Below are 16,345 nucleotides of genomic sequence, written 5' to 3'. Positions count from 1 at the left end.
ATCAAGGCATTAGAGGAGAAAGTAATACAAATATGAAGGCAAGGGGAAAGGAGAAGGGGATGTTCTGACCTCTCACTCTTATCTGGTCTAAGTAAGGGAAGGTTAAAAAATAGCATGGATAGAAACAGAGCAATGAGCCATAAGGAAGTGGGAAAAGAATTTGCAAAAAGAAATGAACAGAAACCCCTAGATTTCCCCAAGAGTATCTATTGTTATTATTGTCCTCCGGTCTTTGAAAAGGATAATAATCAATTCAGAACATTAAAAGTTGTAAAGACATGAATAAAAAAATCACAAAATTTTAGTACAGGAAGATGCATGAAATGACCTTTTCTTAATCTTTTTTTTTTTTAGATGAGCAAAACAAATCATAAGAAATTAGTAAATTACCTGAGGTTCCCCAACATGGTAGCATACCTAGATTTACATAATTATTTAGGTACAAAAACCAGGAAGCAATAAAATAGGCTGATGTCAATAAATATTTATGGGTAGGTGAGAGGGTACAAAGAAATAAGACAGGACTCTTGTTCTTCAGCTCCTTATCGGTTAGTCATAGAGAAAAGATATAAACATATGAAAAGGTAATTTTGGCAGAACCAGTGTGGAAAAGGTAAGTAAAACCTAATAGTAAGAATCACATACACTTTTAGGATTTCAGAGAACTAAGAGATCACTTCCAGTTAGGGTGGTCAAAAAAAGAAGAGGTAAAATCTAAGCTTATTAAGGTTGGTTGAATAGGATTCTGGCTAGCAGAAAGCGTATTCTAAGGTTGTGGGAACAATTATAAGAGAATTGTGATTGCTGTTCAATTTTACTTGGGAGACACTGAATAGAATAGTTTGACACTTAATAGAATTTTATAATTCATGACAGGAAGTAATGAAAGTAAGGCTAGAAAGATTTGGGTTGCCTATAATCTTTAATCCCTGAAGAATTGAGATTTTATCCTATAATCAGGGAACTTCAGGCAAATGGTTGAAAGAAACCCCAGTTATCATCATTTAACCCACATGTGAAAGGAATCCCCACTCTGACATATCCAGCAAATGGTCATCCAAGGAGGCATCTTGAGGTGGCTCATTACACTTGGAAATGGCTCTAATTGTCAAGTTTTTCCTAACTTCAAGTCTTGAAATTTCTACCTCCTATCCTTAACTTGGTTCTCTGGGGCTAAACATAATCCCTTGACAGTCTTTTAAATACTTGAAAACATCTTTCATGATCCCTTCCCCCTTCCTCTGCAAATTTTCTGTTCTGTATCCTAAACATTCTAGTCCCTTCCACCACTTCTCTTATGAAAGGAACTGAAGGTCATCCTGGTTATTCTTCAGTGAATCAAATATGCTTCTTAAACTTCAGTGCTCAGAAGTGAATACAATAATTTAGGTGGGGTCTGATGAGTGCAGAGAACAGTGGGACTATTACCTCCTTATTCCTGAAAGCTATGCCTTTCTTAAAGCAACCCAAAATGGCATTAGCTTTCTGGACTGCTACATCATTCCACTAACTCATTGAGCTTGAAGTCCATTAAAACCCCAGATTTTTTTCAGAATTATTGTCTAGAATTATTGACTATAGCCATGCTTCCTTTACCTTGGAAGTTTATTATTTTGCACCAAAGCATAAGGCTTTTTATTTATCTCTATTGAATTTATTTTATTAGATTTAGCTCCGTGCTCTAGCCTGTCGAGATTTTGGATCCCAACTCTTGTCATCCACTGTGGTGGCCATTTCTTTCAGCCTTGTATCCTCTTCATTCTGATGAATATACCATTTATTCCTTGATCCAAGTCATTGATAAAAATGTTAAGCAGCACAGGGCCAAGTACGGATCCTTGGCTATATTGGCAAGAAAGCATTAACGAGAATGTTTAAAGGCTGTAAGACATCTGTCATGTGTGTATAAGGGCAAATATGATTCTTTGCCTCAAAGTTTCTAGGATAGGAGACTTATTGCTTTTAATATCCTCCTTCTAATAGGGACATCAGGAGGTAAAGCTAGTTTTAAGGGAAAACACAGAGGTCAGTTTTCAGCTCAATGAATTTGAGATGATATTGGGATATTGAGGTGATATTGAGATGATAAGGTCATTGGAAACATAGGACTGCCTACTTGGAGAGAGATCAGGACTAGAGATTTAGGTTTAGAAGCTATCTGCATAAAGCTCAGAATTAAAGCCAAAGTGATAGAGTTCTAATACAAAGTGATGTAAGGGAAAGAGCAGCCTGGAGAATGTGGAATATTTATCATTTGTGCTTTTAGAAGTCAGGTTGTATTAGGGGCAGTTAGATGATGCAGTGGATAGAGCACTAGCCCTGAAAGCAGGAGGATCCTAGTTCAAATGTGGTCTCAGACACTTAACACTTCTTAGTTGTATGACCCTGGGCAAGTCACTTACCCCCAGTTGCCTGCCCATGAGAAATGTGGCATTGGCTCGTTAGTTTCTTGAACATGGCAAAATCTGCCAAGCAGTGTTCCATCTGTTTCTGATACTTAGTCTCATAGTGTCTGACACTTGTGTCTGCACTTAGGAATCATCTCTTTTGCCTTAGTACCTTAGGAGCACCCTCAACCTCCAAGTCCCTGTTTTGAGACACTACAATTTTACCCTCCCTCTTTATTCTAATTGCCTGAATTATCCCAGAAATTTACTTCCTTTCATCCCCATTTTCTCACTAATCTTCACTCTCTCCCTGAGAGAGACTGCCTGCAAATACACCTAAGTCCCCTCCACCCTCAGAAAACCTTTACTTGATTCATCTGTCTCTGCTCACTGTTTTCTTCTTCCTTTTTGTGCTTAAACTCCTTAAGAAAGCTGTCTGTAATTGATGCCTTCACTTCCTTTCCTCCCACTCCCTTCTTAACTCTGCAGTCAGACTTCCACCCTTATTCAACTGAAACTGTTCGTTCCAAAGTTAGCAATAATGTCTTCCTGGCTAAATTGAAGGGCCTTTTCACAATTCTCATCTCTCTTGCCCTTTCTTTCTGCAGCATTTGACTAGTTTGATTAGTCTTTTCCTTAATACTCATTTTTCTCTAGGTTTTCTGATTCTCCTACCTGTCTGACCACCCCTTGGTACCCTTTGCTGGATCTTCATCGGGTTCATACCTGATAGCCACCAAGGTGCCCCAAGGCTCTGTCCTGGTTCCTGTTCCCTCCTCTCTCTGTACTATTTCAATTGATGACCTATATTAGGTCCCATGGATTCAACTAAATTTCTGTGCAGATGACTCTCGGATCTTTTTTGCCCAGCTATAATCTCCCTGACCTCCAGTCTCATATATCTAGTTGAAGTCCCCTGAAGTTCTCCAGAGAATCCAGACTCGATGGCTGATAGATGTCTTGAGCCCAACATATCCAAAACTGAATTCATTAACTTCCAACCTCTCTAATATCTCCAGGATCCAATCTAAAATTCTGTTTGGCTTGTGAAGTACTATATAACCCAGCCTCTTTATATCTTTTCCAGTCTGATCATTCCTCACACCCTACACTCCATCTCCTGACTCCAGAATTTTCACAACCTGACTCCCATGCCTGGAAAGCTCTCCTTTCATATCTTGCTATTTAACTTCAAGTCTTTCCTCAGCTTTTACCCTTTTCAAACCCTTTTCCTTGCCCTTCTTAATCTTAATGTCGTGATTCTCTGAGGTTATCTCCAATTTACCCTGTATATATCCTGTTTTTACTTAATTGTTTAAATATTATCTCCTCTTCACCTCCTAGAAAGAAAACTCCTGCAGAGCAGATTTTTTTTTCCTTTCTTTTTATCATCAGGGCTTCAAACAGTAGCAGGCACATAGTAAGTGCTTAATAAGTGTCTATTGACTGCTAATACACATATTTGGCTCCTCCTTGTAGTCTAATCACTTGTCCCCTTTCATCTCCCAATGTTCATCTGATTTTATGTTTTATCTTTTCCAGAGAAACATTATACATAGACTTAGAAATCAACAATTCAAAGAATGAAATGTCATCAATTTTTAGAAGTTTCTGAAGTTTCAGAGAGGTCTATTCCCCTTTCAGGATTATAATCCTTTTAGTTTAATGGAAAGAACAAAAGTCTTGAGAACAGAACTTAGAGTTTTCATTTGATACTTAGCTGTGGGACACTGGGTAAGGGACTCAACCCCTCTGACTCTTAGTTTCCTTATCTATAAATGGGCATATTAATACTTGAACTCCCTACATCTCCAAATTGTTATGAAGAAAGTCTTCTATAAATATCAAAGTGCCATTTAAAAGTGAACAGTTATTATATAGTATCATTATTGAGATATCATTCATGTGGTCCACAATTATTTTAGCTAATGCTTTTAGCTAAAGCTCCCTAATAGTACTTCTTAATATAGGCAGGGCCATTATAATCAGCATAAAGGACTATTATATTAATGTAGGAAAATAGGAAATGTTAGAATGATTTGCTAAATGATGTATGCCGGGATTGGCTAGATGAAAAGAAAAGTACATAACTGCCTTCATTTCTGTGGCAAACAAAAACAAAAAACAAAAAAAACAAAAACATTTTTGATGATTAATGGGTTAGTAGTAATATATTTATGAATCTCCACTACTTGTTTTTTAGGATAAATCTATTAGCACAAGTTTACCGGTATTAGATTTAATAGATGCCATTGCCCCCAATGCAATTCGCAAAGAAATGGTCAAGAGAGAAGACTTGTCTGATGAAGATAAGCTGAATAATGCTAAGTAAGTGCTGATAGTTTATTTGCAAATAAGCTATCCTTTGAATTTTGGTGCATTCTAGTAGAAAAACATACTTTTATTCATAAAATCGATATTGTTGTGACAGTTTGGGGAAAATTGTTGTGGTAATGTTTGTGATCCAGAGCCTTCCAGAAAATTGTTCTTATTTACCAACATATTTTATTATTTACTTAAAATATATTCAGTGGAATTGCAATAGACAATAAAATGAGATGTTTTTCTTGTCTTTTCAAGATATGCCATTTCAGTTGCTCGGAAGATTGGTGCCCGAATATATGCCCTACCGGATGATCTGGTAGAAGTAAAGCCAAAGATGGTCATGACGGTGTTTGCATGCTTAATGGGGAAAGGACTGAACAAAATAAAGTAATGAAATTGTAATTAAAATCCTGCCATGTTAAAACATATTGAATGCCTCACAGTTTACAGAATTCTGAAGTCTAGTGGGTATAAAACCAGATTATTTGTATGCACAATGGTTATATATTCATTAATGATACTTAGTATTTTGTTTATACTAGTTAGAATTTGTCAGTCTTTTTTAGATAACGTGATTAATTTAGTAATTAATTCTCAAATTATAAAGTGTTCATTACCTAACTCAGATTTTTGTCATTGAGCTATTTTCTTTCCCCTAAAATACTATTAAATCACAATTGGGTTGTTCTCTTTTGTAACATAAAAAAGATCAATCTACTCAATACATTATTTCAGAACCTACTGGGAAAAATGTGCTTGATTTTTGTGTTATTTAATTTTAATCACAAATATATTTAAAATAATTCTCTATAATTTTTTCTTCCAAATATGAAATATGATCAGCAAACTAGCCCTGTCCTGTAAATTTCTATAGTGTCTAAAATTGAAAGTAACAAATATTGCTCATTAATAATAAACTTTTTATATGAGAACCAATTCTCAAATAAGTCCAATATTTTGCTCTCTTATTTAAACAGCTATAGTTTTTTTTTACCTAAAACTTAACCAAAACTGTAGTGCTATTACTTTCACATTTACTAGTTTGATAATGACATTAAATATATGGCATATTAAAACATAGCAAGATATCATTAATAGAGTCTATATTGTACAAATTTGAAAGACTTAAGAGTTCTAAAAATGTGTGAGAATTTGTCCATTCAATTAACAAATATTTATTTTGTATCCAGTAACATTCAGTTTTTTGACCTCTGGTCTGTGAATGTTTTAGGAATTCTATTCATTTAAACTAATAATTGGTAACCTCCCTCTTCTTCCTGGGCTCTCTTTGTGACCAGACTGCAACTAGTAAATAGCTACATGTGCTGACCTTTTCTTGTACTGGTCACACTCTGTTAGGAACCAATGGATAATATTCTCTCTGTAAAAAGAGTAAGAATAATATTTAGTGTATAATACTTTGTGTTCTTTCAGCTGGAGAGGCAGTATAGTGCAGTAAGAAAAGAGCTAGATTGAGAGCCTGGGGTCAACTCCCAGTTCTACTGCTTACTATTTTTTTGTGACCTTAGCTGAATTGTGTGACAAATATGGACCTCAGTTTTCTCATCTTTGAGATGAAAATATTGGATAAGGTGACCTCTGACATCCCTTCTCATGCTCTCTAATCAATAATCCTAAATTTGTTTCAGATTGGGAATGAATGCTTAATGTTGATTATCTGTTGGGTACCAGTTTGGATTGAAATGTTATGAATAGAGGGAAGATATGTTTCAAGCCAATCCATTTTTATGGTTGGTTGCTACCACTTACAATCCCAAAGTTTCCTCCTTTGACCTCTGATACTGTGCCATGTAACAAAATGTCTATCACTTATATTTCACAGAGAATAAGCAGACTGGATTTCTCTTCTGTATTTACCACTGCTTAAATTATTAGGTGTCAGGGAAAAGGAAGAACATCCATTTCTTTGGAAAGGAATATTTGCAAAAAAAATTTGTGAGTGTAATCTTAATGTAATCTTCCTTTTCAAAAAAGACATTTTGCCTTTATTTTCTATTGTAACTAGGCCATTTCAATGTGTAGATTTAAAAGTGTTCTTACCCTTCAATGAGATCATTTAAAAATTTTCCCTCTGATTTTACATTATTAAATTTATATGAATTGTGACTTGAGGATATTTCCCCTTGAGAAAATGTATTTAATAAAGATGTTATATATGTAGAAACGTGCCTATTTTTCTTCCATTTAAAGAAAAATGTAACCTTTTAAGATGATAAACCTACTTTTCAGAAAGTGAAAGAAAATAATCTTAAAAGTAACAATTTTTGTTTTTTAAATAAAATGCTTTTCATATTGTTATTTTAACCACCACCAGGTGGTAGTGGGAGCTGCTCAACCCATCTTGCTTCTCAAAAAATACCTGGGTACTGGGGTGGGCATGGGGGTGAGGATGGGGGAGGCTCATGGTCATTCTGAGAACCTGCCTTTGCCATTGAATGCAATAAGTGCCATACACTCTTTAGTTTTCATGTTAGTGACTTTCTGTTCCTCAGCTTCACCTTATGTGGCAGTGCCAACTTTTTGGCAAGGGATATGTGAAATCAGTGTTATTGAGAATTCTAACCCAATTAGAATTTGTATCTGAGCTCCTAACTTAACTGGCCAAACTTCTTGAGTTTGCTTTATTTCTTTGAAGCTTAATCATTTACCTTGGCATATGGAATTAATTCTCTGCAGAGGATGATCGATATGTTTGGATACTTATAAAACAAACAAATGATACATAATGTTTAATACATCATGCTTCAGGAAGTAAAACATCAAAGAGTCTCAACCTTTTTTAGTCCCAGGGAGCCCCCTTCCCCTTCCTCAATATAGGAGCTTCCTTAAAACTATGAATTCCAGTTTGAATTGGTTTAGTATACCATGCCAAATGAGTGCCCATTGAGTGTTAATAACTGAATCTAATGAAGTGGTCTCCAGATAAGAAGGTAGAACCTGTCTGAATTCTGAAAGTAGGGGTCATGACATAGGAGACAGAGTCAGGAAGGTGGAAAACTCAGCAGATGATATTATTAACCCTGTCTTGAACTGGGAGGGCTCACCAAATTTATATGGCCACAACTATGCCATCATGGAACAATGGGGGGAACTCAGCAGCAAGAAGTTTTCCCCAAACAAAGTGCATTTCAGCATCCCATCCCCTTTTATCTTAAATGCTGACTTTTCCACAACAATTTCTATCACTTCCTGTAGTTACTTTCTATCTTGATCTGTAACCCAAAGTCCCCATTGCTTCTTGAAATAGAGAGAAAAGGCATCTCTAGAATAAGAAGTGCTAATTTTTTTTTTGCAGTACTTTAATTCTTTCTAGGCAACATTAAAAAAGACTTAGGAGATGTATGATCCAAATTTGGTATAAAATAAAATCAATCTAATGAACCTGTCCTCAGGAAGAGAGTATTTAAACCTAAAGTCACAATTATTAAACCCTTTTGGTTGCCATGGATTTTTACAGTCAATTTTTGGTATGGTTTCTGGGTATGTGGATGGAGGCGAGGGAACCATTCTAAACACCGAGTTCCTGCTAGAGTTGACATATGGGTTAGCATCTTTGAGTCCAACTTTGCTGTACTGGTATCAACATAAATTATATGGATGTGATGTCTGACCTGTAGTTACAATTACTGGACAGGTGCATGAACAGGATATACAAAGAGGGGTTATCATTGACTTGGGCCACTCATATTGCCTTACTCTGTCAGTTTCTTTCTTCAAGGTAAGTATGAGGGGAAAGGGAGATTAGGCTCCTACTCCCAGGCTCAAGCTTTAGGCCTCACTAATCCAATTGCTCTCCTTGGGTTGGAGTAGTGATCTGAATATTTTTACCTCTGTTTCTCAATGAGATAGATTGTATTTTTCCAACTATGGATAATATATATATGAATATATGATAGTATATATGACTATAAATTCTATATATACAGATACATATATGAAATCTATATATGCAAAATAAAGAGGAAAATGTTTTCAAATGCATAATATGTAGGATAACATAGAAAACCAATGGAAAGTTATCAAAATAAGTTTTCTTAACCCATTTTTAAAAAAACTATCTTAAAGAGGGGGCCAGGTTAGAAAGAGATTAAACAATTTACCCAGACACAATCAGTGACTTGAACTCCCTATCTTCCTAACTCTTGGGTCAACCTTCTATCTCCTATATACAGTGCCTTATCTATAGAAAGCACTTAAGAAATGCTTGTTAACTGATTAGACCATCTTGCCTCTAATATATGTGTATATGTTTATATGTATATATATGTACATATATATATTTATATGTCTTGTATATGTATATATGCTTCTACAGATAGCTAATATCCTAACTCATCTGAGAACTATTATTGATCTTAAATAAGTGGTCAGGAGAGGCCTGAAGAATGAGTTCTTTTTTCTGTACTTTCCAGGATATTCTGGATTTTCTTTTAATACTCAGTTTCATTAAATCCATCCCCAGTATCTAGAGACACTGCATTCATATTTAGGTCTCCTTTAGAAAACTGCCTCCAGGTGATCAGTTCTTCATGCGTTAACCTTTTTTTTTTAGTGTGCTTATTTCATTCTTCCCCGCTCCATTAAACAAATGCAGTTCTCCATTCTTCTTTTCTGGCAGGGTCTTTCCAGGAGTCTTCTTGAAAACTTGGTCTGCCAGAGCACCACATCTCAGGTCTCAGAATGTCCAAGCTAGACGACTGTGCAATATAGTTCTGCCAAGTACAACACATTCCCTATATTTTTCTGTGATCATTTTAGGAGCCTCAGGCTGATTTTAAGCTTTTTATTGTCTGGATTTTGGTTCTTCTATATACAGATATTATACACACACACACACACATATACATATAGTCTTCTTTTGCTAGATAATGAATTCAAGGTCAGAGACTCACCTTTGTTTTTGTATTGCCAATACTTGGCATTTACTAGAGGCTTCGCAAGATTGCTGATTAATTGCTCTGATGTAGCTAATTGCCTGAAGTAACATTGTTTCATTATGTTTTATAGATCAGTGTTATGTGGAAGTATTCTTGTACCAGGCAAGTGATACACTTAAAAGATAGGAAGGCTGACATTTAAGATTATCTGATTTGAGATAGAATAATTTCAGTGAATACTCCAATGATTTGACTGTTTTAGCTGGCCTAGTTTTAACTAAATAAATGTTTGTTGCCAGATTGACAAGCTCTCATCTATCTATTTGGAGGGAGGGATATGGACTGAAATAAAAGATCACTGTGAGAACCAAGAAAGAGCATAATGCAGTATCCCAAAAGCCTTCCTGCATCTTTAAGCTATTAAAGATTAAAACTCTGTGAAGATTTTGGGGACATGCTATATAACAAAGAGCTCTTGAGGGTTTGGGTCCACCTCCACTTGTTTTCTTTAGAGAATCTGGAGCTGTCCAGGGTCTGGAGTTACTGAGCAGTTCTGCTAGTCCCTGACTGTAGTTTTAAGTTATATGTGTCTATGTGAGTCTATCTTAATATGGCTTGTAAGGACAAGTAAATAGATAGATACCTCTGTATTCTCTTCTCCTCTACAAGGGAGACTTTATTCCTGCAGAGAAAGACTTCAGGAGATTACAGCTGATCATTTTTCTCTCTTCAGAAACAGCAAAGCAGGTTAGAATTATATTTATCTGCTCCCCATCCCCAACTATTGAAAGTATAGAGAAATAAATTTTAGGATCACACCATTCTTCTAGGCACTACTCCTTAATAAGGAAGCTGTAGCTGAAAATTTGACTGATTCTCTTTCCTTCAAATGCCAGTTTCTCATAAATCATCACACATAGTGCATAGCAAAAAAAAAAAAAAATCTATTCATCCAAGCTGAAAGCAAAGAGAAATCATACAGATTAGAATATAATGGACAATACACAGAACAAATGAACTCTCTGACTGGCAGAGAGAGGGGGGGTGGAAAGGGAGAGGAGAAGGGAGGGAGAAGTAAGGGGAAGAGAGAAGGAAGGAAGGAAGAAGGACAGACTGACTTTGATTTCACCAAGGGGAAATACTATAAAATCTCTGAGTGTGGCCTCTATATTTTGGCCTATTACTAGCATTTCTTTCCCTGAAGAAAGTCTGGAACATCAAATCTTCTCTAACAGCTGAAGATGCCTAGAATCTCTCCTCTTCCAAGCTCTCAACTCTACCCTTCATAGTGGTCAAAAGCATCATGGAAACATTTTTCCTTTCAATTAGGAGTTTTATGTAAATGCTAGGCTTAAGCACTGGATCACACAAAGAAAATTCCTGTTGGGCTACAAAATAAGAGAAACAGACCATTGTAATTATTTGTCATAAATGCTTCAGGGGAATGTTGGTTTTAGTACCAGTAGATATTAACTTAATCAAACTACCAAATCCAAACCCATAGTATTTTATAAAATACCCAGTAATATGACAGAATGGGACACTACATGGTTCTTGACTTCAGAAGGGTTTTAATTTCATATATATAATTATTGTTTAAAATATAAAATATTGAAAAAAGCATATGTAAGTGGTAGCAAAGCTGTTAAATGTCTAACATAGTAATGGAATTGTTGGACTTTAAATGAAAAATGGGTTCTAGTCTTGATTTTGCAATTAAATCCTAGTATGACCTCTGTAAAATGGAGAGAATGAATTTTTCCAATTGTAGAAGATCAAACAATATTGACTTGAAATGGCCTTTGAATGATGGGAAAAGGGATGTGTTGGATGATGAAGGAAGAAGTGGGTGACAGCAAGAAAACATGTGAATTATCTAAATTATTGCATATGCAAAGAGAGTAAACAAATTGTTCTCATTGTAGCAGATGGAAGCAAGCAGGGGCATAGCAAAGTCATTCATATGATGCAATGTTTATTGGCAGCTTTAAAGTCATCTAGATAATAGTACTGTACAGTACCATAATTGGCAGTTACTTTGAATAAAAAGACATAACAATTAGTTGGAAACAATACATTATTCATGAGTCTGCACTTAGGGGCACTTTAATCATACATAAATAATGGCTTCATATAAGGGATCACAGAATTTATCCACACTATCACTCTATCCATCTGCCTCAGGAGTATAAAAACCCTCAGCTTACAGATGAAATAAAATAAGGTTAGGGAAACTTAGAAGACTGGCCCAGTGTCTCACAGCAAGTAAGAAGCAGGACTAGGACTCTTCACAAGTCTTTTGAAAACATATCCAGTGCTCTCTTCACTATTATACATATTTTAAAATCCATAATTTCAATGGTGTAGGTATCTCTAAATGGTCATTAAGAATTTCAATAGCTGTAGTAATGAGCCTTCCTGAGTTTAGCTAGGCTAATCCAAACACAGACACACAGTTCATCATTGGCTCTATATAGAAAATATTAGATTTGCATGTCTATTCATGCATTTAATCTATTCATAGCCTTTTAATTGAAGATGAAGAAAATCTGACTTTACCTAGACATGTATTTAGAAAAGGGAGAATTATTTTAATTGGCAAATGTCTTAATATTATGATAAAAATAGTTTTGATTCTTGGACCCTCTGGAAGAATCTTGAGCATCCCTTGGAGTCCAAGAATTACACTTTAAGAACCAGTGCAATAGAGAAAGTAGCAATGTGTTATATTTTAAAGGTTTTCTCTGCAAAGAGGGGTTTGCATCCTCAAAAAAGTAATCTATTCTGGCATGACATATTATTGATGAACTCATAATCTCAGTAATTGCCATTTCCATTTCTAAACGATTCTAAACCATGCCTTTAATAATATGGTAGAAAACAGAGCTTCTTAAACTTTTTCCAGTGAAAATCTCGTTGGCCAAAGAAATTTTTATGCAACCCTGGCTATATAAGTATATGAAATAAGTATACAAATCAAACATTTACTGATGATAAATCATAATTTTGTAATCACCATGTTCAGCTAGGTGATCCCATATGAAGTCATGACCCACAGTTTAAGAAGCTTTGCTCTAGAATATTGAAAACAGTAAAACTATGGCTTAATTTGAAACTTCTTATTCTTTCCCAGCTCAAGATATGAATATCATATTTGTTTTCTTTTGCTCTAGGCACTTTTCCACTTTTCAACCATTTAAAAAAATGGTGACTGCAAATCAGCAAACTCACTTTCCTTGTCAGTACCCCATTCTCTTGCCATTTACTAATTCATCACTTTCCCTTTCCCATAAACCCCTTTTGTTCACTCCTTTCTACTCAGAAGATCATTTTCCTTGATTGGAGAGAATACAAAACAAAGAACTGACTCTTTCTATCTTTTTTCCTCCATTCATTAATATCATATATTCAGAACAGCAAACTACTCTAAACAATACTTCCTCTTTCTCTCAGTCTAGCTAGAAATCAGCATTCCTCTTATTCTGAGATTTAGCTATTCTTATGAGACTGTGCCATCCATTTGTACTTATCCTCAGTTAACTACCCTAGTTTCTACTTTCTTTACATCTTTTTTTCTTATCCATTTATTTTATATTTTCCCCACATTTAAAACAATTTTTTACATTTTTTTAAACTTGAGTTCTAGATGCTCTCCCTAATTCTCACCCCCAACCCCATTAAGAAACTCCATTTACAAGTCTTTTTAAAAATTAAATTGATAAATTAGTTCCCTTTATGTGCATATACATCTCTTTAGACAGTTCCCCCTTTTCTTACCAGAATCATTTATTATCTTCTGAGTATTTACAGAAAACATCTCATATCCTTGACATCTTAAAATCAATAAAGTTCAACAGGCATTTTTATTCACGAATAATTTTGATTAGGATGTTTCTAAGTTATTTCCTTTGTATATAATTTGTAAACCTGATTCTTTGAGCTTATATTTTCCTGATTACTAACCTAGAAGAGTAATTAGAATTACTTAACATTATCTTTTGTATTGAATATTCATATTAAAAGACTTTTTTGATGATCTGACTAAAAACTTTCTAAAAAGTACTAGATCTTATCAATGTGTATCACTTAGTTGAGGGATATAGTGATTTGTGTTATTTTTAAATGTTTATTGCTTTAACAGATTTAACAACCCCACTATACATTTAACTATGCTTCAGTATTTACTAAATTTTTGTTTTTATTTTAAATATCTGCTTGAGTTGATTCAAGGTTGACTCTTATGAGGCCATGTTTATGAATTTACTTTTCAAATAGACTAGTCTGTGTAACTGCTTTTCAGCCACATAAAACAGAGCTCTCTTGCAAAATTACATTGCTGATCCTTTGGAGACAATTCTATAGGATGTGAGTAATAGATAAGGCAGCTAAGAGGTTCAGTGAATAAAGTACTAGGCCTAGAATCAGGAAAACTTGAGTTCCAATCCAGACCCAGATACATACTAGGTGTGTGACACCCTGGGCAAGTAATTTAACCTTGGTTTGCCTTAAACTACTGAGGAAGGAAAAGGCAAACCACTTCCAGCATCTTTACCAAGAAACACGATAAACAGTATGGCCTCCAGGATCAAGAAAATAAATAGAATTCCATCAACATTAGTAGAGACAAATCTGAAATTCCATATAATCATTTATATACAAAGAACAATGCAGTATATTAAGGGATTGAATTTAACAGCTGCTTTTGTTATAAGAACTCTTTTATTTCCAGTCTTTCTTATTTTCCATGTCTAGGCAAGAAAATACCGTTTATAATTTAGGATGCTCTACCATTTTGCTCCACTCCCCAACCCCCTTATGATTGTCTCCTTCCACGATATAACTTGCATCCAATTCCTCCCTTCTAACTGTAAAACCACTTCCTTAGTTTAGAGTGCTTATCACCTATCCCTCCACTATATTAGGAGGCAGGGTGACGTAGTGGATATAGAGCAGGGTCCCTGAAGTCAGGGGGCTCTGAGTTCAAATTTAGTGTCAGACAATGGCTATATAATCCTGGGCAAGTTATTGAACCCCAATGGGGGGGGGAGAATTGTATCAACCTGCAAATTAGCATAATTGCCTTGTATTCTCTTTTTCTCACTTCAGACCAACTTTCAAATAGCTGCCAAAATGAACATCTAATCATGTCACTCTTCTACTCAGGAAACTGCTGTGGTTCCCTGTTGCTTTTAGGATAAAATATAAATCTTTTTTTTTAAGCTTTTAAAGGCCTTCTCAACCAGCCTCTATCTCTTTCTAGCCTCTCCAGACAAACTGGCTTTCTCTCTGTTCCTGTTCTTTCCCCATGTGACTAGGCTTTGGTTGTCCCCATGTCAGGAATTCATTCCCTCCTCACTCTGCTTCCTAGAATTCCTTCAAGATGCAATTCAAGCAGGACTTTTTACAACAAATCTTCCTTTGCCAATCTTTCCCCTGCTCTCTTCTAGTTAACTACTTTGTATTGTCTTTATATTTATTCTGTATATATTTACAAGCCACTTATTTGTCCCCAGTTACAATGTAACATGCCTGAAAGTAAGAACTATGCTGTTCTTGTTGTTTCTATTCCTTTTGCCTAGCATCGTGCCTGGCAAACAGCAGGCACTTAAATTCATATTGATCTACTGACTTGGGGGAATCATATTTGTTACTTCATTACTACTTCAAAGAGTCACATCTTTGCTATATTTTATGTCACAACATCTCTCAAATACCTGTTTTTTCCCCCACTTTATTATTTCAGTTGTAATTTCAACCAGTTAACTATTAGATTGAAATCTCAGCATTTCCCAGCTTTTTTCTCCTTTAATCTGTTTTACATATTCATAGAGAATCATTCTTAAATTTCATTTTACTTGTCCAAAAATGCTTCTAGTCATACCATTCCCGAAGATGGGGATTAGGCAACCCTATGACTCTTACTCTAATCTAAGTCTTCAAACATTTCATCCTCATGATTTTTTTTCTACTTAACCTGTGATTTTTTTATTAAAAACAAAATAAAACAAAACAAAAACTGGTTTCCTAGACTTCTCTTCTACTCTCTTTCACCAACACCCCCTTTAACCTTCCCTCACACTCAATACCCCCTATTCCAGCTTTTGACCATGTAGCAAAGCTATTTCCTCTATCTGAAACAGTCCTAATCGGACTAAATCCTAAATTTACTTTATCCAGTCTTCCTAGATCAATTTAGATTGCTTCCATTGCTTTGTATCTAAAAGAGGGGTGCCAGCGGGGCAGCTAGGTGGTGCAGTGGATAGAGTACCAGCCCTGAATTCAGGAGGACCCAAGTTCAAATCTGGTCTCAGACATTTAACACTTCCTAGCTGTGTGACCCTGGGCAAGTCACTTCACCCCAGCCTCAGGGGGGAAAAAAAGAGAGGTGACAGCAAATGTGTGAACTTAGTGGCGGAGGTTGTGGATTTAAATTCAAGCTCTGTTGTTATCTGTGTGACCTCAGTTAAGTCACTTAAGATGCATGGACCTCAGATCTGTAAAATCTGTAAAATGAAATGGATGGGATAGATAAGTCCTTCTAGTTCTAAGTCTGTGATTCTGGAATTTCTTGAGCTCATTTCTCCTGTGGAATATTAGACTGTGAAACCTTATTCTTTGAACTTTGAAATTCAGCCTCACTAGATCAAAGATATGTATTAAGTGTGTATGATGCGGCTTCCTCTCCTCTACCATAATAGAAATTGGTTACTTGTTTCCTTAGCAGATTCCTGGACT

The 16,345-nt window shown here is 35.4% G+C and overlaps 1 protein-coding gene across 4 annotated transcripts in view; it reads left to right on the top strand.

The window, feature by feature from the left end:
- The window catches only part of PLS1 (plastin 1), a 122,769-nt gene extending 115,872 nt beyond the window's left edge, over positions 1 to 6,897 (top strand). For all 4 annotated transcript variants that reach the window (XM_074298434.1, XM_074298437.1, XM_074298435.1 and 1 more), the window contains exons 15-16: positions 4,591 to 4,715; positions 4,968 to 6,897. In XM_074298434.1, coding sequence (XP_074154535.1) covers positions 4,591 to 4,715; positions 4,968 to 5,103 — 261 coding nt within the window. In that variant the 3' untranslated portion in view covers positions 5,104 to 6,897. The remainder of the gene's footprint in view (positions 1 to 4,590; positions 4,716 to 4,967) is intronic.
- Positions 6,898 to 16,345: the final 9,448 nt, after the last annotated feature.

This window comes from Sminthopsis crassicaudata, chromosome 3 (genome assembly GCF_048593235.1).
Source record: "Sminthopsis crassicaudata isolate SCR6 chromosome 3, ASM4859323v1, whole genome shotgun sequence".
Lineage (NCBI taxonomy): Eukaryota > Metazoa > Chordata > Mammalia > Dasyuromorphia > Dasyuridae > Sminthopsis > Sminthopsis crassicaudata.
Note: the sequence above shows the minus strand (reverse complement) of the source record. Positions and strands in the feature narration are given on the sequence as shown.